Source organism: Antedon bifida, chromosome 3 (assembly GCF_963402885.1).
Source record: "Antedon bifida chromosome 3, ecAntBifi1.1, whole genome shotgun sequence".
NCBI classification, from domain to species: Eukaryota; Metazoa; Echinodermata; class Crinoidea; order Comatulida; family Antedonidae; genus Antedon; species Antedon bifida.
Genome location: NC_136228.1, coordinates 10,659,040 through 10,686,252, shown reverse-complemented (window position 1 = coordinate 10,686,252; position 27,213 = coordinate 10,659,040). Strand labels below are relative to the sequence as shown.

General features: G+C 34.0%; 4 protein-coding genes across 6 annotated transcripts; 3 read left to right on the top strand and 1 right to left on the bottom strand.

Moving 5' to 3' along the window:
- Window positions 1-199: 199 nt before the first annotated feature.
- On the top strand, window positions 200-12,385 carry LOC144837016 (A disintegrin and metalloproteinase with thrombospondin motifs 16-like). Of its 2 annotated transcripts, XM_078691988.1 has the most exons (27): window positions 200-270; window positions 771-834; window positions 1,170-1,453; window positions 1,721-1,913; window positions 2,163-2,371; window positions 2,608-2,691; window positions 2,874-3,028; window positions 3,212-3,355; window positions 3,482-3,613; window positions 4,006-4,171; window positions 4,294-4,392; window positions 4,660-4,811; window positions 5,030-5,208; window positions 5,503-5,645; window positions 5,757-5,883; window positions 6,014-6,091; window positions 6,470-6,772; window positions 7,067-7,249; window positions 7,520-7,705; window positions 7,913-8,083; window positions 8,600-8,738; window positions 9,077-9,290; window positions 9,632-9,797; window positions 10,267-10,416; window positions 10,620-10,796; window positions 11,135-11,316; window positions 11,664-12,385. In XM_078691988.1, exons 2-27 carry the CDS (start codon window positions 780-782, stop codon window positions 11,814-11,816), a joined length of 4,224 nt encoding a protein of 1,407 aa, XP_078548114.1. In that variant the 5' UTR covers window positions 200-270; window positions 771-779; the 3' UTR covers window positions 11,817-12,385. The 2 variants fall into 2 exon arrangements, with proteins under 2 accessions (XP_078548114.1, XP_078548115.1); XM_078691989.1 differs by lacking the exons at window positions 7,067-7,249; window positions 7,520-7,705.
- On the bottom strand, window positions 9,966-24,387 carry LOC144837026 (uncharacterized). Its single transcript, XM_078692005.1, has 2 exons — window positions 22,077-24,387; window positions 9,966-9,976 (listed from the first exon to the last, which is right to left on the bottom strand). Exon 1 carries the CDS (start codon window positions 24,265-24,267, stop codon window positions 22,873-22,875), a length of 1,395 nt encoding a protein of 464 aa, XP_078548131.1. The 5' UTR covers window positions 24,268-24,387; the 3' UTR covers window positions 9,966-9,976; window positions 22,077-22,872.
- Window positions 12,855-22,333, top strand: LOC144837020 (fibroblast growth factor receptor-like). Of its 2 annotated transcripts, none has more exons than XM_078691993.1 (13): window positions 12,855-13,034; window positions 14,632-14,770; window positions 15,653-15,931; window positions 16,153-16,372; window positions 16,811-16,935; window positions 17,307-17,447; window positions 17,922-18,137; window positions 18,386-18,567; window positions 19,321-19,413; window positions 19,819-20,030; window positions 20,354-20,494; window positions 21,077-21,236; window positions 21,539-22,333. In XM_078691993.1, the coding sequence occupies exons 2-13, from the start codon at window positions 14,644-14,646 to the stop codon at window positions 21,653-21,655; spliced, it is 2,013 nt and encodes a 670-aa protein (XP_078548119.1). In that variant the 5' UTR covers window positions 12,855-13,034; window positions 14,632-14,643; the 3' UTR covers window positions 21,656-22,333. The 2 variants fall into 2 exon arrangements, with proteins under 2 accessions (XP_078548119.1, XP_078548120.1); XM_078691994.1 differs by having other exon boundaries at window positions 12,855-13,225.
- Window positions 24,388-24,462: 75 nt separating the features above from the next.
- Window positions 24,463-27,180, top strand: LOC144837034 (tRNA-splicing endonuclease subunit Sen15-like). The gene is made up of 4 exons (XM_078692016.1): window positions 24,463-24,595; window positions 25,165-25,246; window positions 25,851-25,986; window positions 26,210-27,180. The coding sequence occupies exons 1-4, from the start codon at window positions 24,521-24,523 to the stop codon at window positions 26,427-26,429; spliced, it is 513 nt and encodes a 170-aa protein (XP_078548142.1). The 5' UTR covers window positions 24,463-24,520; the 3' UTR covers window positions 26,430-27,180.
- Window positions 27,181-27,213: the final 33 nt, after the last annotated feature.

Sequence of the window (27,213 nt, the reverse complement as noted above, 5' to 3'; positions counted from 1 at the left end):
CCTCAATGAACAACTTCAATTGATTTTTGTTTCTTTTGTTATTATCACTATGAAACGTCAGTGCCTTTGAAACCTAACAGTATATAAACTCTGTCATACCCTTACTCTGGCATTTAAATCGAAGAGAACACGTGAAGAACAAAAAATTGTGATCTTATAATTGTGCAAATAGTCTATTTTACAAATTAAACTACCAATATGGTTGGTTTAATAAGAGGTTCAGTCTTCACTCTACTTGTAGCGTATTTTACTTTAGCAAACTCAAAAGCAGTAAGTACCAGCAACTCTCTTTACGTTCTCATTTTTTTTCTTTTCGTTATTCTTTGTTTAACTTGTTTATATTTATGAGGTTTAAATAGTATATATTTGTGTTAATGCAATACTTTTAACTCATTTTCCAAATAAAATAAAATCAAATCATATAGATTATTTAAATTCAAATTGTTACGGGATCTTTTAATTAATATGTAATACTTATTTTAATTTTGCCTCTAAAATAAGCGTTACACTGTTTCTGTAATAAATCGATATTGGATTTTCAATACAGTCAGCATGGCATTGAACTTCGAAACAACTATTTGTTTTTGAGTCAACTTTAGTTATTGTACGTCATCAGACATGCCTTGTAGACATTATAAATCTATATTAGGTTACAGTAAAAATCAATGGTTAATAGAGAATAACAATTATTGAATTTTTATGACGGCCAAATATTTATCAACTATTAATAACCAAATAAATTTGTATTTTTTTTTCTTTTTTTACCAAAGATAAATGATATGTTGACGGAAGATAGTATGAAAAGATATTTTAGTGTTTCTTCACTTGACGAAGGTAAGTTATTGGGTATTTGACATAACCTGGCAATAATACTATATTTATTTTGCATTAAGGACGTTTCAACTGGTCATTTTTATTTCCGCATGATCTTAGATTAATATAGATCCCATGCATGGTTACATGGGCTACCCACATTACTAGAAATTTAATACATTAGAAAATGGTTCGATGAAAGTGTAATTTTTGTGAATTTCATTATTTTTATGTACATTTGGACTGTATTTGATTTCAATTGTCATTTCGATTTAAATTATTTTCGAATAATTTTGAATAAATTGAATTGAATTGAAATATATTAATATCAATATTATTACAACGTTTTATTTTAGTACCAGAATATGAAATTATCGGAACATCGCATGGACGCCGCAGACGATCAATAGATGGCAGTGAATACCCTGACCAACACGAGGTCAAGTTTACAGCTTTTGGCGAGGATTACCATATTAAACTGTGGAAGAATAAAGCCCTTATTCCACCTGGTACCTTTGCCGAGTATGCGTACGCAAACGGCACAGTTGTAAAAAAGCCCTTGGTAAATCATTGTCACTACCTCGGAGAGGTGCATTCACACGATGGTTCAAGAGCAGCAATTAGCACATGTAAAGGATTGGTAGGTAGCATTTATAATTAATATAGTTGATCCATTGCTCGTTATATACATTAAAGCTTGATTAAGAACCTATGTATTTTCTTTATAATTGGCTACCTCCAATCAAACCTCAAGCTCATTTTCTTTTGGCAATAATCAAACATAGGCCTACGCTAAAATAAAAACAGTAGGCCTTTGTATGTACTTCCCTTGCATGTTATTAGTAGACTAAAAGTCATAAAGTACGAAACAGCAAAATAATTAAACACTTCGTTTTGTTTTAATCAGTCTGGAATGTTCAGCCATGGAGATTCCGATGTGTATATACAACCTTTACAAGAAGATCATGCAGAAAAACTTCGACAGAGGAGAGACATTGAAAACCCTCATGTAATCTACAGAAGATCAGCAGGAGATATACCAAACGGCGAAACAGAAGAAACTAGAGAAATGAAAAAGCATGTTTGTGGCAACGATAAAAGTAAGAATATTTTTTAAGGAGAATTGAATGAAAAAACATTAAAATTAAGTATATTTAAACCTTTAAATACTGGAAATTGTCATCTGCTTTCTTCCACAAAAAAAGTTGAAGATTGAGAATATAGGCAAGTTAAGATGTCAATACATTCTCAACCATACTTTATTTTCTTTTGTAAACAAATGGTGTACCGCTGACCTAAATTTACTAGTGTTGCATATTATTATAATAACAATGTTTCATCAATATTAGAATACTACCACGACGAGAATAATCAGAATGAGATGGCAGAATCAGCGAGAGAGTTTGATGGCAGTGACGGCGAAAAGAAAGCAACGCGAACAAAAAGACAGACATCAGCCTCCGGCCGTCATTTAGAACTGCTCGTAGTTACAGATTGGCAAATGAGGTTATATCATGGTGCCGAATTAGAAGACTACACATTGACACTTATGAATATCGTGAGTACATGTAGCTGGCTTGTTTAAAATTAAAACCACATGAAACAGCTAAATCGCTATTAAATTCTGAAAAACCTTGAAAGTTATGTCCAAGCCAAAACGTATAGAGCCGATAGAACAGCCGATGTTCAGTTTGTCTGACAGTTTGGCTGTTGCAGACATAAATAAATATCATTACCGTGTAATGAGTAAGTACTCAATATTCATATAATAAATAAATAATTATGTTTTTGCAGGTTGCCGGTCGATATGCAGATCCGTCAGTTGGAACAAGAGTCAATATTTACATTACACGTTTTATTTTATTTGATGCACCTACAGTAAGTACGATTTGTTTTCCCAGAATGTTCAATAATAAATGTGTCTTTATTTATTATAAATTATTACATTGGCATATAATATATTATAAAGAATTTAACAATCTGGGACAATAATGTAATAATGGCTAACCAACAAGATAATTTCTAAACACTAACATTACAACAACAAAATTATATTTTAGATTCAGGTGGAAACCCCAAATGGCGGAACGGCGTTTCTAGACGTTACACAACAAGCAGAATATACCTTGCCGAAATTCTGCGATTTCCAAAGGCTAATTAACCCAGCGTCGGATAGTGACCCAACTCATTGGGATAACGCTCTGCTTATCAGCAGGTAAATGCTCTATACATTGTTTTTACCAGTATCTTTATCTTATATCTTCATGGTGTCGTCTTCACTAAGATCGCCTTCATCTTTTTTTTGATAAATGAAATGTAATAATTTTTACAGAATGTAGGCCTAATTGAAACTGTTACTTTTTCTTTTTTATGATTATACGTTTTGCGCTATTTATAGATTTAACCTGGATCTGTATGGTAACAACAACCTTCTTGGAATAGCAAGATTATGGGGGGCCTGTACAGAATACAATCAATGTTCTCTGAATGAAGAATCTGGAATGGCCTCCGGACTGACGATCACCCACGAAATAGGACATAAGTAAGTAGTTGGATGGTTCTTGCAAAATTCGTCTTGATTCCCAGGCCTACACGGCGTTGTCTTCTAAAAGAATAGGTCTACAGATATTTCTTATATAACTGGGTTTAAATTTATTTTTCTCTACAGTCTTGGGGTAAATCATGATGATGGAAACCAATGTCAAGATAATGTTAACATCATGGGATCTTCTAGAACCGCTGGACCTGGTTCATATATCTGGTCAACTTGCAGCAAAGATCAGCTAAATAATTTTTTCGGGTAGGTTTTTTTCAATAATTCCTTAATATACCAATATTTTATGTGCTTTTCTTTGTTGGTCATCCAGAGGTTATGTGATGTGTATTTGTTATTATTAATTTATTAATTATCAAAACATTAACATTTATACATGGTTCAACAATCATTACAATTCCGTGATGCAGTAATTTGCCTCATTACAGAGGAGAAGAGATAAGGAGTTCCATATTTGTTAAACAGGTTCTCTGACTTTCTGCAGTAAAGAAAAACCTATTTACACTGCCTGTCTACATTGATCTTCCTTAAACATACTTTGTAACAAGTATACAATATTGATATGTAAAAACGTTTGTACATTTTTAATGCAGCTGCAAAATATATTATCCTGAATGTCATGGTTTTTATTTTTAAAGTTCCTCAAATGGTGCTTGCACAAGAGATGTACCGAGTAGCAATTTGAATGTAGCTCAACCAATCACCAATGATCTACCAGGACTACGATACCCTGCGGACAGGCAGTGTGAACTGGTATTTGGTTCCGCATATAAGGAATGTGAAAGCAACCCCTATCCACAAAATGTAAGTATGTCTACAATTGTGTATCTGTAAATGTGTATGGCGTTTTTTAAGCAACATTCACACTTGTCACTGAATGGAAGAGGAAAAATATTTATTATTATGTTCTATCTTCTCAATTTTAGGATGAATGTGCATATCTGTGGTGTACTTTACCAGGTTCATTTAACTGTTTTAGTAGTGGATCTGCCAAAATGGACGGAACATCTTGCGGCTACGAACAAGTAAGTATTATAGCCATTATAGCCACATCGAATCAAAATAAGATGCATCTTTGTTGAATGTTAACGTATGTCGGTTTTTTGCCGATGTAACTGCGCTTATTGGCGCCCTGGTATATCATTCTAGCGCTGTCGCTGTAGGCCTATTTAATAAAAGCAAGTCTTACAATAGATACCACAATTTCAAATAACATTTGAAATTATTTTAAGCATTTTTTCTTTGTCGAAGTTATTCATCCCTATAATTAAAATGAATGTGTTTATTCTCAGATTTGTAAGCAAGGAAGCTGTGAGTATGGTGCGGATGTTGCACCAACTCCAGTCGACGGAGGTTGGAGTCCATTTCAACCCACTTACGGAGATTGCAGTCGTCCGTGTGGAGGCGGTGTTCAATACAAATATAGATTCTGTAATAATCCAGCGTAAGTCACATTTTAAATGTTAATATAATTTTGTTTTCCATTCTTTATTATACATAATTGATAATGTTAACATAAAAAAAAACAAGAAACAAATATATATGTTTATAATTACAAGAATTGGGCTAAATCGCTCATTTTTCTATATTTTTATTGTGTAGACCTATTGATTTTTATTTCTATCACCATTTTAATTATTCATAACGATATTTCTAACATAGAGCTGCCTATGGAGGTGAAGAATGCCAAGGCGATAGTTACATGTCAAGAATATGCAATTCAGAACCATGCGAAACCGCCACTCAAGAGGACTTCAGAAATGAACAGTGCGCTTCGACAAACAATGTGTTATACAATAACCAATTTCTAGAGTGGACAGGATTCACAATTGGCACAACAGGTACGGTTTATTTTATTATTATTATTATGTCATGCAAAGTCTGAGATACTAGTAGGTCGAAGCCACGGTATCATGTTTTTATGACGATACACATTCTGCTGTGCCGCTGTGGCTGCTGACGGGAAGAGGCACATATCGTAGCATCATCATCGTATCATCATAAAAAATCATCAACGTCATCGTCGCCCTCGTCATCGTCGCCGTCGTCATCGTTTTCATCATCATCATTATCGTCACATTCAATGAGAGCATTAAATTAGTAAATCGATAACAATACACTATTTATTTTGACAGGTGACGATTTATGCAACTTTCTATGTTCTTCCACCTCGGGTCCCAACGTAGTACTAAGTCGTGGTGACTATTTTATTGACGGTACCAGGTGTGATGTCGATCAGCCTAATAGTAACAAATATTGTGTCATGGGCAAATGTGTTGTAAGTAGGCTTACAATCGTTTTGTGTAAATTTACTTGGTACAAAATTAAAGAATATAATATGGATGATTTTGTTTTGAATATTTTATTAGAGTTTGTTTTTACTCATTAGGAATTTGGCTGTGATGGCGAACCATATTCAAATGCTATATACGATAAGTGCGGTGTCTGTCGAGGAACAGGAGTAATCTGTAGCGGACATTCAGGCACATTCACAAGGACATCTCCGCCTATTTCAAGTAAGAGTTTTCTCGTATCTTTACTGTTGAAATTTAAACAAAATGTTGAATTCCTCCTTATTTCCAAAGCAATATTACGGATCTTTTAAACTAACAAATTATTAAAATTATTTTTGTTCTTCTTCTGCAGCATACTTCAAGATATTAACTATTGCGGTCGGGGCCACGTCTGTAAAGATCACCAATCTCAAAAACAACGGTCATATTGGTAAGTTATGAAATGATTAGTATCATTTTATACATTTATTGTCCTAATTCCGGGGCGCCATATTCAAGCTGTCACGTTACATACAACTTTACGCAATAAATAAAAAGTATTCACATTTTTGGAAATAATCACAACGTTTTTTTTTTGTTGTAAGTAATACCATAATAGGTCTACTGTATTCTTGTTTACCGGTATTTTGTTTAGATACAGTAGTAACAAGTATTCAAAGTTTTGAAATAAATCAGAATAACAACGTTATTTTTGTTATAAGTAATAACATATATGTCTACTGTTTTCTTGTTTACCAGTACTTTTTTAGTACAGCAGTAAAAAGTATTCATCACTTTATGTTAAATATGTAATATATTCTTATTTCAGCTCTTAAAATAAACAACCAATACATCATTGGCGGTGATGGCGCTCTTCCGGCACAAAAGGAGTACAAACACGATTCCCAATCCTTCTATTACGATAGAAGCAATGGAGAATCTATCACTATTCCCGGACCGACAACCAGTATTGTTGAGATCGATGTGTACATGTTTAGTTACTCTGATACCCAGGTGAACTGGGAGTATTACCTACCAAATGGTGTAAGCCCAATAGATCCAGAGCCAGAAGGTCCAACGTATCAATGGACCGCGAATGAGTATACAGAATGTTCTGCAACATGTGGACAAGGTATGGAACTAGTTTATGGCATCAGTTGTGAATTGTTTGCAATAACACGCAAATGTCCCTCTTAATCTTGACCCATATCGATTTGTTCTTTCTGACTATCTTTAAGTCATGTGCCCTCTGATCGCTTTACTCAAGTGCCATCTACAGATCAACTGTGCAATCATTGTGTAGATATATCAGTGGATCTCATAATTAATTAAACTAAAAAAAAAAAAAATTCAAAATAGCGTATTGCTCTAATACTGACATATATGTGTCATGATTTGACATGTTATGTCTTTTCTTTATGTGTAGGTCAAAGAACAAGAATTGTAGCCTGTACTCAAAACAATGGTGTGAAAGTTGACGATTCATTTTGTAATGGGCAATCACGACCAAGTGAACTCATAGTAAACTGTTACATCGCTGCCTGTGTACCAACGTATCAATGGTTTACCAGTAACCAATTTACAGAATGCTCAGTAACCTGTGGAGTGGGTATGTAACTTTTCATTAGTAGTAGTAATTTTCAGATACTGCGGTACGACTGTAATTTTCCAGGTATCATGGGCTAATTCCGTAATACAATGTACATCACATTATCACAAGTGTGTCACTGTATTATATAATTCGCATGATACTGGACAATACCAGATGTAGAGATACAGACAGGTATTATTAAACACAATTGTTGTAGCTGTTTGGATATCTTTAACGGAACGATTCTCTTTCCTATACCTTATCATAAATACATTTTTAATCGTGTAGGCCAAAGAACAAAACAAATAGTATGTGTTCGAAACGATTACGAGCCGGTTCAAGATTCCTATTGCAATGGCCAATCACCTCCAATTCCAGTCACCGAAAGTTGCAACCTTGGTGATTGTGTCCAGCCAACTTACTTTTGGGTTACCAAAAACAAATTTACAGAATGCTCAGCAACATGTGGACAAGGTATGCACTTTTAATAAACTAGTAAACATGTTTTTCAGTAACATGAATTAAATACATTTGTGTGGTAGATCATTTTCAGATAACCACACCATTTGAGTACAAGTGTGGTCATCTTTGCCTCCCAATGTGTCCAGAAGGTGTTTGGAAGTAACGACACTCTCTTTTAAATTACTCACTAACAACATGTTTAATATGTTTTATTTCTAGGAACAAGAACAAGAGTAGTAGTATGTACACGCCATGACGGTTCAGAAGTTGACGATTCTTTCTGCAATGGACAATCACGTCCAACAGTCACTGAAAACTGTAACATCGCTGACTGCCCACAATGGTTTACCAAAAACCAGTTCACAGAATGCTCAGTAACTTGTGGACAAGGTAGGTTAAATTGCATCCTTCAGCTCTGTCTACACTATCAAACTAGTTTGACGAAAAAGTGTGATGTGCCCAAATATGGTAGTGATACACCCAAATATAGTAGTGATATGACATCATCATCATTTCCATATATAGGCAAATCACATTTTTGTGTCACATAAAGTTTTATAGTATAGACAGAGCTTTATTGAAGGATTGAAGGAATAACGTCATTCGGTAGACGGATATTGGCAAGTTACAACGACCGGGGCGGTTTAATCCAACTAATAGCCCGTGTGGTCAAAGACAATTACAAGAGAAAATAGAAAGAGCAGCTTTCTATTCATATACACACATACTACTAGCCCTATAGCAAATGTATAGAGGTTACATTTCGAGACGTTTACCTCTTTTAAATATAGATATTATTATTGTGTACAGTTCACAATGCATAATTGTTCTACATAGTAATAGTATAACTGAAAATATTTGTCAAATTCGGGAAATATGATACATTTACAATTACTTTATTTGCAGGTACAAGATCCAAAATAATCGTGTGTTTGGGAAGCGGCAACGTTGAAGTTCATGAAACAAATTGTAATTCTCAACCACGTCCTACAGAAATTACCGAAGTCTGCAATGAAGCCGATTGTTCAAATAATTATCCTGGAACGTAAGTAATATAATTATGTTTTGTGCCGAATAATTTCCTTTTAGATTAACACTCTGACGTTTGAACACACGGAACAAAGAGACACAACTCCCACATGGACGCAGCGCGACAACGTTGATGTTACACGTGTCGTGACTGATCAAGTTACTTGCGATGCGCTTATGTACATTACGTGGAAGTTGTGTCTTTTTAAAAGCACACTGTGTTTATAAGGTGCAGAAGTAACAATTAAATATTGTATTTGTCAGAACGCACAGTGGGTGAGAATTCAAATCGATCGATACCGTTCCCTCTGGTACAATAACCATTCCATAAACCAACATTCTATACTTTTATAGATTTTACGCTGGAAACTATGGCAGTTGTAGCAAAACGTGTGGTGGTGGAGTCCAAACTAGAGGATTATTTTGCGTGCAACAAATTGGTTTTACCTACAGTTTGGTGGATGAAAGTAACTGTGATCCGAATACCAAACCCATGCAACAGAGAAATTGTAATGAAGACCCGTGTACTAGTGACCAAGGCGTGTGGGTGATTGGTGAATGGTCCACGGTAAGTCTTATTTATAGCTTGCAGTACATCTACCAGTAGCTTTGTGAAGACGTAGTCTTATATAAGAGTTTGTGCTGAGAACTATTCCAAAAGTCTCAGTCACAGAACAGAATATTATTATATACATTGCATTGGTTAAGATTGTTTTCCACTTGGACGCAACGCAAGGACCTAGACAAACGCAAGCGAGTTGACCGACAGCAAGCGACAGATGGAATACTCCATCGCTTGCGATTGTTGCGCTACGTCGCGCTACGTCGTTGTGTTGCGTCTCTAGTGGGAACCACGGATTACAACGTATGATTCGTGGTGTATAAAACGTATTTTCATTTATTTTATAGTGTTCAAAGTCTTGTGGAGGAGGAGTTCGTTCTCGCACCGTTGATTGCAAACAATCCATTACCAGCAACATATATTTTATAGAATCCGAATGTCCATCGGGTAAACCTTCCACTCAAGAGCAATGTAATATCGAGTCCTGTCCTACTCTCGCACCGTCTAACCCAGGTAAGGAAACTGTTTTATGCATGTGAATATGTAATATAGTAGTCCCTAAGCACTACTGGTCGGTAGATAAAAAATGTCACAGACAAAATACATATGTACAATAGCCTTTACCGTACGGTAATATTTTTCTGAAAGTTAACGTTATACGGTGCCTTCTTGATTTAAAAAAGCACAGAAAACTTAGGCATACTTAGTGCAAATAAGACCGATTGTTTATACACATCTGTTTGCAACAGATATAGGTCTTGTTTACGACTTGAATAATATATAATGTTCTAGAGTACAACGGCTTCCTTGACGTACACATCGTACACAAAAATACAGAAAGGCAAATTCCAATCAGGTTCAATATTTTGAACAATGTTGCGCTTACAAACGAACAGATTTGTTTGATGAAAGCTTGCTTATTTAATGTTCTCAATAGACATTGTTATTTACATATTTTTTTCATTTTTTATTTGTGATTAAGGTGGAATGTGTAACGTAGTATTGACCAATCAAAATGCTAGAATAGTGGTGGGTAACACGAATGGTGAATACTGTAACACGACGATTGTTGCACCAGTTGATCAGCGAATTGTTCTCACATTTGTAAAAGTTGATGTTGATTGTGCAAACGGTAGGTTTTGATTTATTTCATAGTAAACAGTTTTGTTTGTTTTTCAGTTTCTGAAATGTTCTCTTTAACATGATTACTTTTTAGGTAATTATGCATGTAAACTACATTATTATTTAGTATATCATTATCGTGTATAAATCCATAACCGTAGACACTTCTACATACAAACCAACTGATAACTAAATATGTGGTATATTCTATAGGTGGTGATTTCATTGTTAAAGACGGTAGAAGCGGTTACAGAGTGTGTTCGGTACAAACGAACAGTGACTGGCCTCGTTCGAATACCAACGTCATGGAAATATCTGCCAAAACTCTGACAAACGCACACGGGTATGAGATATCATTCAGATTCGAAACTGTGAACTATCAAAATGATGGTAAGTTTAATATGTTTCATTTTATAAGATCTCCTGTTTAGGGACTACGATTGTAATAAAAGTCACTACCGTATTCATATGAATTTAGTAATATCTTTTCAATCGTTTTGATTGTCTTTAATAATAATACAGGAATATATATATATATATATTATTTTAGATCTGATAACTATTCAGAAACCAAATTTTAGGCATACCTTAATACTTAGTATTAGTGTTGTAGGCCTACATTCGCGGGCCCAACAAACCCAATGAGTCAAGACAAACAACAAGACATCTGATAAAAGGTTTCAAATTTAATATTAATTAAACTAATTATTTTATCTTATTTATCAAAGGTTGCGATACTGTTTATACCTCAGACGTTGGATCGTTATCCAGTCCAAACTATCCATCTAACTACCCAGCAAATACGGACTGCTTTAACTACATTGTAGCGCCCCCTGGAAAACGCATTAGTATTTCATTTACGGCATTTGATATAGAATATCACCCAAGATGCGGATACGATAGTGTCAGGGTAAGCACATTTTAACTGGTTACTTCGATAAATAAATCCTTACAAATTTGGGAAATTTGGATTAGGCCCTATATGGACCCACATCAGCCACACTATTGCCTACAATTGGCCACAGGAGCTGCATGCATCTTTACCAGCGGGTGGTGGTATCCCCTACTCCTGCATGCACTGGGATATTTTAAGTGCACAAGAGCCAGTGCACTGGACCTCCAGTATTAGTCAATCTGAGATGACGTTTTACCACCAGAACTATGATTGAGTAGTGCTTGAACCTGTGCCGATTTTATGGCGTCCTTGCCTTAACCGTTAGATTAAAAAATAATTATTGTTTATGAATTTTATTACAGATCAATGATTTTGAAGCTTACTACACCGTTTATTACTGCAGTGACCGTAATCCGTTCACGTGGGTGTCTACAACCAATAAGGTGCAAGTTCAATTTCATAGTGACCCAGCTTTAGAAAAATCTGGATTCTTAGCCACCTATACATTTGTATAGGTCATGCAAAGAGAGATTTACAGTATTTAAAAATATTTGCATATTCAGAATTTGACATTAGTATGAAAACATGTTTGATGATAGTAAATCAAAACAAAGCTATACTATATTAATGTAGAACATTTGAAGTTATAGAACTGAACGTAAGTTTTTACTGGACATTCACAGTCCCCATACATTTAACGTTTTTTAAACGTTTGCAACTGTAATTTTGGCGGCGATCGCCTTCCATACAATCTGGAATTTAATGCGCTAATAGCCTATACAATACAATACAACTATATCTATAGACTTTAAGCATCTACCTCAACTTTTTTTACAGTGAAGAGTAAGATTCACAATGACAGATTAATTAATGCACCTTAATATTAAGCAATATTAACGTACCGTCTAATTATTTAATATTTTAATATTCTTTGTATTTATTTGAAAATGTTGACTCGTATGCCCGAGCATATTTGTGTTTTTGTATAAATATATATGTAAATTATTTAAGTTAATTTTTATAACAATTCTATTGAAAGGCTGGTCCTCGATTAGAATAAACTTCTTTAACATATTTTAGCCTACCTTGTGTTGTGTTAGTACTATGATTATTGATGAAGATTACGACGACGGTGACGACGACGATGATGATGATGATGACGATGATGATGACGATGATGATGACGATGATGATGATGACGAATAATGTGATATAATTAAGATGACTAATAGTCGTTATGCATTGATATGACGATGATAATTTAATGATTATGATAATAATCATGATGATAAAGATTTATGGTACAGTAGTAAACCCATAAACTACACTTTCTCTGCGACAGGATCGTGTACACGTGGCATTTGAATCCTGTAATATATACTGAATATTACTTGTGCAAGGCAATCAAGAGATCAAAAGGTTTATCTGGCTGCGACATCGTCATGTCCACACCCAACATGACACCACGCGCCGCGGAGGAATATGTACATAGCATTTGGTATTTGTCCCAGCCAGAAATAAGATCAAAGGACTATTCCAAGTTTCTATCTGGACATGTCGAGATAAGTGTCCTCTTTTTAGATTGCCTTCCTTAGTGGCAGCCCATTGTATCTAGATTACACAAGGAGTGACATGGTACTCCAAGCTAATTAAATGCGGTATGCTTTTATTTACAAATGTCTTGAGAGGGCGGAAAAACATCTTAATACAGCCGGTTTAATCGAATAACGGTGGTAAGCATTCTATCTGTCACCCTCATTGTGTCAACTCGTGATATTATTTCTCATCAATCCACATAAGTTTAATAATAATCGGTTCGAACGTTATTCAAGTAAAGGACTAGATCAAACAATCAATGCAGTTTTAGTAAAGTAAGAATTGATTGAACGTTAGCTTTCCAGACCTGACTGTCCTATACGATAAGGTGAGGTATCAAATCCTATAAAATAATATTATGCCTAGACCTAGGTCACATATTTTCTTAAAAATTATAGAGAATAATGGTTTTTTAGCATTTTAGGGAAGCCATGTCGTGAATACTTTCATTGGTTTGGTTCAGGTGGACAATGTGAAGCCAGTTTATTAGTCGGGAAAAACGACCGGTGCCTGATTTTTTCGCCCGCCAGTTAGGGGCCTATTTTGACCGACTGTTTAACTTATTATGGTACACCATCGTCTTTATTGAGTATTTAGGCCGCTATTAGTGTTATTCACTGTCTTAATTACCATAGTATTCATAAATACTACTGTATTCATGAATACTACTGTAAAGTTTACGCCGCCCTAAATATTCACGATTTTACTATTCCAACTATTTCTTGATCTTTTATTTTTGCGATTTTCTTGTTCTATAATTTGTCGACAAAATGATTGAACTCTTGGCCAATGGTTATAAATGTTTGTTCAATTTTGTTAGGGTTTATTTTGTATCCCATTCCATTATCATTTTGTATTTCTATATGTTTTTATTTTGACTTATAAACAAAATAATGTTGGTATTTTGCAAATCATAGAGATTAGGATGAAGGCTAATTTATATGCATACTAACCAAATGAGATGCGGATTGAATGAAATGTAAATGTCCTAAACTAATATGATAAATGTTTAATGAAAATCAAAGTGGCCACGTAGGTAGTTTTTAATTATGTATATTTAAAGTCATAGGGCTATATTTAGAGATCATGTCTAAATTATTGTACTGCAGTTATTGTAGTAATATTGTACATGGTTTTTTAGTAAGTTTGTTTCAGTGTATTTTTAAGATTTTCTATAGACAATGCAGTGAGTGACATTAATAATAATAATGCCGTCCCTTTTTTTTGAAGACTACTGTATTTAAGAAAATCAGACTTTCCATTGTTATAGAAAAATCTGCTAGAGTGTATAATGGTATGATCATTTAAATTATCTAGTCTTCATTACAAAATGATGGAGATCTTGAGGTGATCTGATGCCGGTGTCTTTATTTATATACTTATATCTTTATACTTGTTGTTATAGTGTAGCTTGTATTGAACGCGAATCCGAAATACAGGCACAATTGAATTGAATTGAATTAGGTTTATGCGAAATTCACTTTAACATGATTAGCCAAAAAACTTTTATTTCATAAACAGAGTAAACAAAGTTACTGCAGCAACTGCAGTACAATAATCTTGACATGGTCCCTTATAACTTGATTTAATCCGAATTCTTATACTCATCAACTATATACTACATCTTTATGGTGTAGTTTGTGAACGTGATGAAGAAAATGGCCGACACGTACGATTTTGTGAGTAAATTGTACCACAATGACGTATTTATTAAGATAATTTGTTTAATTTCAGGAACTAAATGTAATGGAAAACACTCTACGAAGATTCTTGTTTATGATAGTTATCTCGTCGGTTTCTTGTACATTAACAACGACGACGACTCGCTATAAGGATGTACAACCTGTCTGCAATTATTCAGATCCAATTAACGGTAAATCAAAATTGTTGCGTTATAAATGCCAAATACGCGGCATATTTAACCGGTGTAAAATGAGACTCATATTACAATGTTACTGTATAAATACATATATATAATTATATATAATATATAATACTATAACGCTTGGTTATCATAAATCGTGTGCCCAAAAGGCTCTCAAATAGCTTTTTAAATAGATTTACATTAGATTCTCTGGGTTCATGTGTCCCATGGTTTCCGCTCATTTTCCACTATAAATCCGAAAAAATCCACTTTTTAAAATATAATACTTTTCAGAGTTTCATAATTTACTATCATTATTTCTTTCATTGTTTCATATTTATGTACTTGATGAAGTCGATTCTTAGATTTGTTAATGTAGAATAGTCAATAGCAAAAACTAATGACTTCAAAGAACATTTGATGATTTCACTACTTAAGTGTGATTAGTAATGTACCGTTTACATTTAATCTTCGTAGAATTTTCATTAAATAGTTGTAAGAATGAGAACATTCTACATTTATGTTGTGGATACTATCGATACTTATTGTAATTTATGTAATGATAACCTGTAGCAACTCACGTCTTCTACAATTAGCAATAATATAACTATGTTACGACTGTTTTCACGGATGTACAGAATAATGCGTTAAGGTAATTTGCATAGAATTTCAACAACAATGTAATAAAACGCTTACACTTATGTTCATATGGTATATATACACTAGCTTTGCCATTAAATTGAATGGATTATTATTTAATTATTTAATTTATTATATGTAGAACTTTAAATGTTCATATTGAAAACCTGCAGCACCTAACTAAATTTCTTTCTTAAATCTTCTTTCTAATTTTTTTTCTCATTTTCGTTCTCATTTCTTTCTAACGTATAGAAACGTCCATTGCCTTTATTGGGCAACCATTTTCGAACTTGCATGTGGTGGACGTCGGCACTGAAGACCAGTTTTTATCGTGTTGCGCTGTAAATTTTGACCGAATCGAATGGTACTACAACACTAAATTAATCAATGGAGCTCCTTTCACTCTATGGGAAAACAGTCAGGTCCTCTCCATTCAATCTATCGCCGAATTAAGTGGAAATTACACATGCGTTGTAATTAGTGAGGCCGAAAAACTGGAGCATGTTGTGAAGTTACTTGTAGAACCGAAATGTAAGTAATTTATTGATATGAACCTAATGTCCTATCTTTTCCACAGTAAATTTCGAAATTGAGTAGTCTTTGGTTCCGCCTATAGTTTGGCTGTGAAATTAGGTTTAGAGATTGACGGTATTCTGTAGATAATACTAATACTCTTTACTATTTTCATCATCCTTTATTGGTTATTATTGACAGTTTCAATAAAGCTAATTGATATGCTATTTTTCGTACAGCTTATGGAAAGCCTGTGCGCTTGCATAATGAACTTTGTACCAAGCAAAAGGCTAACACTGGCGATAATGTGACGTTCCACTGCGTCTTTTTGGTGTCGGACGACAATCTATGCACAGAATTTATATGGACCAAAAATGGTTCATATCTGCAAATATTCAATTCTTCTTCGGCCATCGGTTATTCAACTTATGTCGTGGATCATGATGCCTGTACAGAAGGGTTCGTTATTGTTTATATTATTATGATAATACGCTAGCAAATGCAACATTTCACGTATATGGACTAAATAGCAAGCGTTTGATTCTCTTTCGTGTGCGTCAACCCACATTATATATTTACCTTACACACCTGTTACACGAGTGGTACCGGTATCATGTCTAACGCAATAAACGTCACAAAAGAAAAACCTGCATCCCATGTTGGATACTGTATACCCTCTACTGACACTTTAAAGTATAATCATTTAGAGGTTTAATATTTAAGAGTTTGATGTTTACTGTCGCCAGACCTAATACAATACCGTCGATACTCGACTGTCATTTTGTTAAATGCTATACTTTGTCTTTAATTTTTTCATTAGAATCCAGAATATCTTGTTCATTCTAAACATTTACTTTAACTTTATTTCATTGCTTAATATTTATATGTATTCTACAGGAAGAACCACACGCGTGGCACTTACCTCTATATATACAATGTATCGGAAGAATCATTTGGAGAATACATCTTATTCGTAAGTCGTGAGGAAGTCCAGAGTTTTACACTTTATTTGTCTCAGCCAAGTACGTATCACCTTTGTATACGGTTAATTACAGTTAATTAATTATTTCTTGAAAGGTTTTTCAGATATTTTTGATAATTTACTACTGCGCTTGGTAGGTTATAAAAATGGTAGATGGGTGGGATGTTTTTGCTACTCTGGCGCAATTGTTCATCAGGGAAGAATTTCACTCTTCCCTGTTCATCATACCACTTGGCCTCGGAGCTGATTGCTAGGGTTAAATTCGGGTCCACTGAAACACCAGGTACTGATGACCAACTAACCATTAGTGAGGAAGCTGGCGCAATACATAACAGTATTGTTATAATATTTTCTACACACATACTTTCTAATATAACTACTTTACGTAAATTATAATTTTTATTATTTCAGAAAAAAATAGATTGGAGAATACTATTATTGCTAAATCATCAGATATTTACATATTTGTTGTAATTTGTTTCGGATTAACAGCGGTCATTTTAGCTTCACTTCTGACTTTCTTCTGTCTGAAAAAGATTTCAAGACAAAGCGGTAAGCCTAGCAATATTGTTAACAATAATTCATTTAACAGTCGACGTAGTGTATAATGGCGGTGTAGTAATAACAAAACTTCACTGAATAAATATTCTTAATCACTGGTTATTTGAGTGTGGGTCTTTTCTCTGTAAGCATACTATTTGAGTATGGTTTTCTTTGACCCAGTACCAGTTGATTGCGGGTCTTTCCTCTGTAAGCAAACTATTTGAGTATGGTTTTCTTTGACCCAGTACCAGTTGATTGCGGGTCTTTCCTCTGTAAGCATACTATTTGAGTATGGTTTTCTTTGATCCAGTACCAGTTGATTGCGGGTCTTTTCTCTGTAAGCATACTATTTGATGAGTAATGGTTTTCTTTGGCTCAGTACCAGTTTAGTGCGGGCCATTTCTCTGTAAGTATACCATTTTTGTTGCAATACCATGTATCACAAAATGATATCTTTCTCTTACTCTACTCTTTTATCAATAGCTTTTTTAGAGTCCATACAAACAAAAAGGTTGGAACCAGAATGCTTGAAATTAGATCCAATATTCGAGGATCTTGAAATCTTGTTTGAAGAACAAGTGGCCTGGAGTCAAAGAAAGGCAATTGGAAAAGGTCGATTCGGGAATGTGTTTGAATGCCCGGTCTTTGGCGTCATTAGGAAGAACGAATACGTGAACGTTGCCATCAAAGTTCCTAAAGGTAGTAGGTTATATTATATAATGCCTTACCCATTTAGGCCTACAATTATATTGATTATTGTCAGTAAACTATAGTATACCGTACGAGAGTGAAAATGTAATTGTTTTTGTTTTTTAGAGCAAACATAATATATATGCAAATGACAATAAATGGAAGATATTTTCACTAATGAATAAATGAAATCTGAAATAAATTAAATTTCAATTATACGTTGATTTCTTATTATTCATTTGTTTTATGCATACTAGATCATGCGTCATCGGCTGAGAAGGACGACTTGAAGAACGAAATTGAAATCTTAATGCAACTTAGAAATCACTTCAATATTGTAAACATTGTTGCATGTCACACTAAAAAAGACCCTATCATGTTGATCACTGAGCTTCTACCATACGGCTGTCTACTGCAGTTTTTAAGAACCAGTTTGCAAGTATGTTATGTCTTCTGATAACATTCAGGTTTTATATAGTTTTGATCAATGATTAATGGAACCATGCCTGCCTGATTTTTAAGATAAAATTAAGATTAGACTAAAATTAGTCGCTATTACAAACAAAATGGAAACATTCAAGTAGTAAAGGCCCATGTACACTAGGACGATAACGATCGACGATAAATAAACAAATATGCATTGTTCATACAAAAAACAAAAGAAATATGAACAGTTTTTATTCTAGAACTCTTTAGGAACCATCTATGCTTCCTATCATGAAAATGATATTTTCACGCGTCCAATCAAATGACGTCATGATTAGTAACAGCAATAATATCGTGACAATACAACGTTTTTTTTGTTTTATTGATCATGACGTCATTTGATTTGATTTAAAAAAATATTATTTTCATCAAAGACAGCATAATGAGTATTCTATAATTCTAGAACGAAAACCTTTCTAAATTCTTTTGTTTTATGTAAGAAAAATGCATGCTTATCTATTTATCGTCGATCGTTGTCGTCCTAGTGTAAATGGGCGTATTCAGAGACTTATCGCACCGTGTTGGTGCGGCACATCTCGCTTATTATACTCCTTAGTGGACAATTATGATTCCTCATTCACTCGTTTCAATTTATTCACCTTTCTGCTAATCTTTTTTAGATTGAGCGATATAATTATTTTTGCCTACATCCTCATTAGTTTCTCCTTATTCAATTTCTTTGGATTTATCTTATTTACTGTTACAGATGCAGGAAAAGGGAGAGTTCTCCGACCCGATTTATAATATTGATAAACCTAGAATTCTTTACGATGTTAGTAGACAGATTGCAAATGGAATGGTAAGTACCGGCCATACTACAAGGAGGTTAAAAATAATTTTTCTTGGCAACTGATTATGTATTTATTTATTCTTTTTATTTAAGGAACATTGTTTTTTATTTATTGTATTGTCATTATTACATAACAGTATCTTTTTGTATCAATTATTTCAATTTAGTTATGCTTCACAAAAAAGTTAACCATTATGAAATGTGAATATACGTAATAAAATATAAAATGAAGAAAATTCTGTGATAACAGACTACAAATGGTATGGTACTACAAGCATGTTAAAATACAATTTTTAGTCCGAAGGAATTATGCATTTTCCAATTGCTGTGAAGTTGTAGCTTGGTACTAAATGTGCTTGCTGTCCAATGTGAAATTCATGATTCAATTTATGCTATTTGTATATATATGTTTAGACTTACGTAGCAGACAATAAAGTAGTCCATGGAGATCTTGCAGCCAGAAACATCCTAGTTGGTGAGGATATGAATGTCAAAATCGCAGATTTCGGTTTGGCAAAAGATGTTTACGAAACTGGTTACATGCGTTTAGACGATGGAGAAATACCTGTGAAATGGTATAGCATTGAGACTATTTTGAAGAACATTGTTTCAACGAAAAGCGATATGTAAGTAATTGAACTTCCTCTTCCTATTACAACCAACACCCAACACATCCTTATTATTATTCTTAACATTCTCAGATATAACATTTTCTGGCAATTGTTATCGTAAATTTTATAGCAAACATTAATTGGGGCCATGTCTAACCGAATTCCCGATTAACATTTCATCTAAATAGATTGAAATTATATGTCGCAAACTAACAGTATATTTGTGTTTCAATATGCAATAGACCTATTTAACCTACAGCAAATAAAATAAATGATTTATAATACAAATATTTCTTTTAATCTGAACTTTTTAAACTGTTTTTTGTTGGTTTTTTCAGTTGGTCTTATGGAGTACTTCTATATGAAATTTTCTCCAGTGGTAGTTCGCCATATCCCGGTGTCATTGCACATACTTTACCAGAGATGTTAAAGAATGGGTATCGAATGGCTAGGCCGTCTTGCGAGTGTCCAGAAGCAGCGTAAGTAATATAAAAAACAAAAGTTTGATTATCGTCTACCGTACGTTACTAAACAAAACCTGATTTAAGAAATGGACACAAAGTAGTAAGTCTAAACTATTATTTTCTCCTGTGGAGTATTTTTTTATGTATTTAAAAATCACTAAAACATACTCAGTTTTTTCTAGATTGTCTTCTGTAGGTTTCCATACGTGTTTGATCCAAAAAAAATGGGGTAATAATGTTCAGCGCTTAGAGGTTTCATAACATTAGGCGCTACATAAATCCAGGATATTATTATTATTATAATTCAAAACATTTTAAAACAACTTTTAAAAACATAGATAACTTTGTGCGCAGTTTCTAAACAAGTTCTTCTTTTTGGTTCCATGTACACGATTATACGCATATAATATCTTATTTTTTATTCAGTATCTTATAAAAGTTCCGCGATACAGGTTCGTCACAAGCATTGTCTAGCATTAGAATGTCACAGAATGACATTTACTCAGTAAACTAGTAGAATCAGTGAATTGCTGAACTTGATTGGTCCATTTTATTTGTTTTATGTAATAATTATTAAATGATATTCTGTTGTGGTAGATACAAACTGATGTTAACCTGTTGGGAAGAAGTTCCATCAAACCGACCGTCATTTAAGGATCTTTACAAAACAATTGATTTAATTCTTAAAGACTTGACGTCAGAGGAAAATCCATATATAGATCTTGATGAAGACATGGACGATGAATATTCAACAATGGTAATATAACACAATATTTGCGATTTGCGGCGACCACCGATTATCTGACCCGCGCGCATTGATGTGTAGTCGGTCGTCGGTGAAACCTCCAAAACTGTGTCGAGGAATACTATAGTGAGGTATCACATCCCAACTGACCCGCATACGCACAATAAATTAACATAACCCAACTTTGTTATAGCTCTTCGCAAATTGAAAGCACCCTGTTAGCGCTGGCTAGCCCTGTTAGACCGTAACTACTACACATCGAACTTGGATGTTAAATGAAACTGATAATGCATTTACTTTTTCGTTTTGTTTAGATTATAATTCAAAATCCACCGACAAAAAAACATTCGCTGTGCTGTCCAGTTGAAGAAGAAATACAACCATGCCTAAGCCCGGTTTATGAAACATTTATATCAGATGTAACTGCTTGAGCAGTCCATGTTAATGGCATCGATTAAATATGTAATTTCAAAGTGTTGACGCTCTTTTACCAAATCCTTCAGTGTTCACTAAATGAGAATTGTCATTTTACTGTACACATTTTGAATTATTCATCTCTCAATTATTCAAATTAGAGGAGTGAACGATTGTTCAAAAAACGTTTTTCAACAACTTTCTAAAGACCGTTTAAGAATACACAAATTATTTATTCAAAACACAACTTTGCAGTAATGATGCACATTTATTTGCTGTTGTGGTTAGTATAGTATTGTTTTACCTAACGAGTTACAAGATGTAATTATTTGTTATACTTAATGATCCTGAAAGCACCTTTTTAGTTACTGTATAATAATTATATTCATATGTAATTAGTAGTACAGTACTACATTATTCGGCACAGAATTAATGTACTGTGTCAATAGCGTTAGTAAACTCCATTTGTTATGATCAAAAGGAAGACAATTTCTGATTATTACTATGGCAATTCTAATTATTAATACAATATAACCATTGTTAAAGATGAATAAATTAGAAATAATCAATCAATATCACTCGTAAGCATTTTGGGGCTTCCTTTAAATGCCAGTAGTAAAGTAAATGTTTTACTTTTTATGCATTTTTTTTGGTAATGATTTTCAAAATAAATTCAAATCAAATGATAATATAAATTTATGATATTCTGGTTTATTGCAAAAATAGTTTCCGAACAGAATTGATATATTTCACATCGGTCAACATGCATGCTTTCATTTATGTATTGTCAGAAATACAACGTAACATTATTAACACTAAATGGCAATAAGAAGTTAAACAAAGATTTCTCTAGTCAAGTTTAACCTCCTTTACTGAAAACAAACAGATAGTATACATTTGAACAAACAGGTTGTTTTCTTAAAATTTATGGTATAACAAGTTACAGTTTAAATTGCATTATGAATAATTATACTAACGCTGGACATCAGATAAATACACTTTCATACTTTATAATCATTAATCAAAATATTTTCAATTTGTTTTATGAATACTTTTCTGGAACTTTGGATATCAACTGAAATAGAATCGTTCCATGGTTATTTATAGTCAGCACCAACCATTATGTTACGGACAAACACTCATTTTTACTCATCAAACCTAGAGACTATAACGGAATAATGTCTAGTGCATAACGATCTGTTCCTTATAACAAGCCTAGCTAAACGGGATTGTGTCATGAAACTTCAATTGCATCCAATGGACATTTGTTGCTAGACGTGGTCAGCCATGGCTCAATGCATTTAGTATGATACACGTGCTTACATGGCAATACTTTTAATCTCTCTCCGATGACGTAATCATCCATGCATACAAGACAACACAAGCCTTCGTGTTCAGAACCAGCTTCCAAAGATGTCAGAGAACGTATTGCTTTAGAAGTAGCCACTTTGGGCTTTACAGTCTCGTCTAGCCTTAATAGAAGTTCATAATCCTCAGGGCTAAGTTCTCGAAACTGTAGTTGCATCATTAATTCCAACATACGACTGCTATCTTTTCGGATCTTGTCTTCCAGTTCTTTTGCATCAGCAATACTCTTCTGAACAGTGGCAAGGTCCCTGTTCAGTTGGTCGTCCAAACTTTTCTTTATGATAGCCTGTGTTTCTAGTTGAAATAGTTTCTCCAAATCATCAGCTGTCAAATCTCTGTATTGTAAATCAATCAGTTCTTTAGTTTGTTTATCAACTGCATTTGAAATGTTCCCTTCGTGCAGAGCATACTCTGCAAATTCTATCTTCTTTTGTTCTGCGGGTTTAAATGGAGTTACCCTCCTCGGTTCTTTCCTCTTTTCCTCCTTCACCTGCTTCACCTTCTTAACTCTGCATGGCTCTTTTCTCCTCTGCTTCTCTTGGTCAAATTTTAACCGTACTGGATGATAGGCTGTGGTAGTAGTGTATTCAACACATTTAATACCTTTTAATCTTACTCCCATCTTTTTCAAAGCCTTTTCTGTGTTAACATTTTTCGCAGAAGTGTTTTCAGAAATGTTTGTTTTTCTAGTAGTTTTCCTGGTTAAAAGACGTTGCTTTATGTTGTATTTTTTACCATTGGTGACGGCCATTCGTATACATTTATCGTGATTAAAATGTTCATCTCTTATCTGCACATGTACTTTTTGAAGTTTAGTCTTTTTTGTAGACCTCCGTCCAGTGCATCTTAAATTATCAGGTCCATCAAAATGTTCTAAATAGTGATCGATAGCAGAGTGATCTAGATCTGGACGATCTACTTTTTCTGTATTGCTTCTTAAGCTTACCTTTGTGTTGGTGAAAATTCCATCCACTACAAAACAGTACAGGTGATCTGCAGGCCTAAATTTCTTCTTTTTAATTTTGCTTTCCATTTTCTGTGATAACTTATTTGTAGGCCGATCAGACGTATTCAATATATCCGCACCGTTGTTGTAAGTAAGCGTTTTAACCAGCACTGGAGACCTGTTATTGCAATATTCTTCTTGTGATTGTGACCGTGTCCCTAAAATATCGATGACTTTCCTGTTTGTGTCCCTATCACTATCCTGAGTAGTGTGATTAGAATCGACGGCTTGGGGTTCCATTTGGCAGGCCACCATTATTGTATAATGTATATGTGTACCACTCACCTAAAAAGGGAGCTGCTTGTCACAACTCGTCGTTTAATACCAGTTGTATTAATTTAGTATTTATATAGGGTCATATTGCACAACGACAAGTAAGCTCAGAAATACAATGTTTTTATGACGTTTTTGTTATTATTAAAGTAATGATGTCATAATAGACGCTCTTGATTGGATAACAATAATTACACGCCTCCAAAAGCATGAACTATGACACGATAATGGCAACATGACAACACACAAGTCGCCGGTTATTGATGATGTTAAAATAAACCGAAATAACTGGTTATTTGACCATCCAATTGTAAGTTAAACAATAACTATGTAATAAAGAATTATACATCATTAAAATAATTTGTATTTTGTAATGTAACAGCAAGTTAATTACCTGTCCAAGCTAGGCCTAACTAATACAAGCCGGGCCTAGCTAGCTTAGCTAGCTCTTCAGTCAGTAGGCCTCCTTCCAAGCCCAGCAGTCTCAGGCCGAAGTTAGCCTAGGTATGCCTAATCCGCTTTTCGGATTTCTATATAGGCCTAGTAGGTCTAGCTAGGCCAGGGTAGGTAGGCCACTGCTTTTCTACACCCAGTTGACGTGGTGTATCCTCTACCTTGCCAAGTAGCCGAGATTCAGGTTTTAATAATTAATCCTATGGAAATGCATGCAGCATAGCCTAAGAATAACATAGCCATCACTCAGTCATAGTGTCCAACTTTTCTAGCTCAACCAAAATTGTAAATAATTTGGAGGATGCCATAGTCTTTAATCATATTACTGAATGTTGCTGTAATGACACTAGCCTAGGCCTATGTTCCAATCCTTTAAATTTCAAAAATTTGATTTTGAAACAACAGAGATTTTATACGTTTTTTCAGTGGTCAGAAATTCAGTCCTTTGGCATGGAAGACTTGAGACAACAACGTATTTCAATGACTGTCTATCTGGATCTTTGTGAAGGTAAGGCTTTTTGTAGTGTTTAAAACTTAACAATATATTCAATTGGTACGATTAGTACAGTATTAGATCATTTTTTAATAGCAAATTTTTAATCAAAACCATAGCGTTATCAGTCAAGATATTTGATAAGATGTTTATTTCATCAGCAGAAATTGAATGAATACCTAATTGCGATAATAAAATTATTTCTCCCCACCATATTCAATATTACCACATGCAGAATCACCCTAGGTATTGTATGGCTGTATAATACTTTTACAATGTTTCAGGAACTTAGGAATGAATCATGGAGTAAGGGACAATATCAACATTATTCTACTGCAGCAAATACATTTTTTGTTTACACTTTAACCCATTTATACAATTATTTAGACTTTTTGATCGTATACAGTGAATGCAAGTACATTAAAACAAAATAAATAAAATCATCCGAATCGCAGTAATAAAACGGAGTTGCTGCAGTAACAAAATGTACGTACTGCAGTAATGAAATGTAGATTTACTGTAGTACTGAACTGCAGTAACAAAATCTAGTTACTGCAGTAGAATAGTTTTAACATAATCCTGAAGTACTCTCATTTTTTTTCTCATTGTAAATATTTAGCCAAAGACTGGTTGACTATGAAAGTACACAAATGCAGCCAGTTACAACTTGTATACTTAAGTGGAAAAAGTCAAAGGAAAGCACCAGTTGAGTATATTTTACCACTGACGGCGGACTCGGAACTGAGTCAAGAAAAGTATGTTATTATCGGGCCCCTGAGCTCAAATTGTAAACAATTTGTTACGTTTGATTTCTACTAGCTATAAAAACATATCAAATATATATCATATATACAAAACAGGCATTAATATACCTACTAAAGGCTAACCCCCAGAGCGATATTGGGATTTAGTTTGTTTAGTTCATACTATATACTATCATACTACAATTATTTAACCAAATTTTAAATTTTTTTTTAGAATTCAAGAATTTCTAGAACACATTCCTGTTGATAATGACGTCGACCAGCATAATGAGCAACGGTCACTTACTCTGGCAATAAGTGACTCTGATTCAACAACAGTCTATTACAGGGTGACCAATGGCATTGCTTTACCGAATGATATGATTATTTCCAGCCAAGTTTCCGAGAGACAACCGCCAACAGAGGGCGATATATTTGCACCAGAAGAGTTATGACAAACATTTAAAATGACTATTCGTTTTTGTTTGCATTGTGATTTGTGCAATGTAATTGTAATCTGCTGAATTTTATCAAACCAAAATGTGACACTTGGATCTCCTGGATAATTTTACTAAGTTTACAATGCTTACCAGGTTGAAACACCGGTTTTTGTCAAATCAGATTATGGTAGCCCCTGCATCTAGTATCTGCCTCAGACATATTGGCTTATGCATCTCCTCTGGTCAAGGTGGGCACTGGATGAGAGAAGCCTTTGGTCAATGATAGGACCAGCCAAAGGTGCTTTAAAACAGTCCTGGCTTAGTTTCATCCATCATTCAGATGAATGTAGGACTAATTGACATTGTCGTTCATTTATTCAATCATAATAAATGTTACGCAAAAAACAGTTTCACACGTTTGTACAAAGTAACATTTATGTGTGAATCAGGGATAAGATTAAAAACACTATGCAACTCCTTGCAACTGTACAGTACATTTTTATTTAAGCTTGTATTTCCATGGATTGTCAAAAACGAATTTCAAGACTGTCCCAATATAAATGAGCCAATCTATTCACAGGACAAACCTAAACAACAAAGTATTAAGCTGTGTTTACACTATGTGACAAAGAAAGTGATCTGCCCATATATGGACACGATTATGTCATATTATTACCATAATATTTGGGCATATCATTACCATATTTGGGCATATCACAACTCAAATAAAGTTTGATTGTGTAGACAGAGCTTTACAACAACAAAATTGTTATAACATTTATACTGGCTCTCTTTCTTT

Bases quoted from the DNA above. Each gene is read 5' to 3' on its own strand.
- LOC144837034 (XM_078692016.1), top strand. From the start codon at position 24,521: ATGACAACACACAAGTCGCCGGTTATTGATGATGTTAAAATAAACCGA. The intron at 24,596-25,164 runs GTAAGTTAAACA...ACGTTTTTTCAG, and splicing joins GGTTATTTGACCATCCAATT to TGGTCAGAAATTCAGTCCTT. The intron at 25,987-26,209 runs GTATGTTATTAT...ATTTTTTTTTAG, and splicing joins TCGGAACTGAGTCAAGAAAA to AATTCAAGAATTTCTAGAAC.
- LOC144837016 (XM_078691988.1), top strand. From the start codon at position 780: ATGTTGACGGAAGATAGTATGAAAAGATATTTTAGTGTTTCTTCACTT. The intron at 2,372-2,607 runs GTGAGTACATGT...ATGTTTTTGCAG, and splicing joins CATTGACACTTATGAATATC to GTTGCCGGTCGATATGCAGA. The intron at 8,739-9,076 runs GTAAGTAATATA...ATACTTTTATAG, and splicing joins TCAAATAATTATCCTGGAAC to ATTTTACGCTGGAAACTATG.
- LOC144837026 (XM_078692005.1), bottom strand. From the start codon at position 24,267: ATGGTGGCCTGCCAAATGGAACCCCAAGCCGTCGATTCTAATCACACT.
- LOC144837020 (XM_078691993.1), top strand. From the start codon at position 14,644: ATGGAAAACACTCTACGAAGATTCTTGTTTATGATAGTTATCTCGTCG. The intron at 14,771-15,652 runs GTAAATCAAAAT...TCTAACGTATAG, and splicing joins TTATTCAGATCCAATTAACG to AAACGTCCATTGCCTTTATT. The intron at 15,932-16,152 runs GTAAGTAATTTA...TTTTTCGTACAG, and splicing joins GTTACTTGTAGAACCGAAAT to CTTATGGAAAGCCTGTGCGC.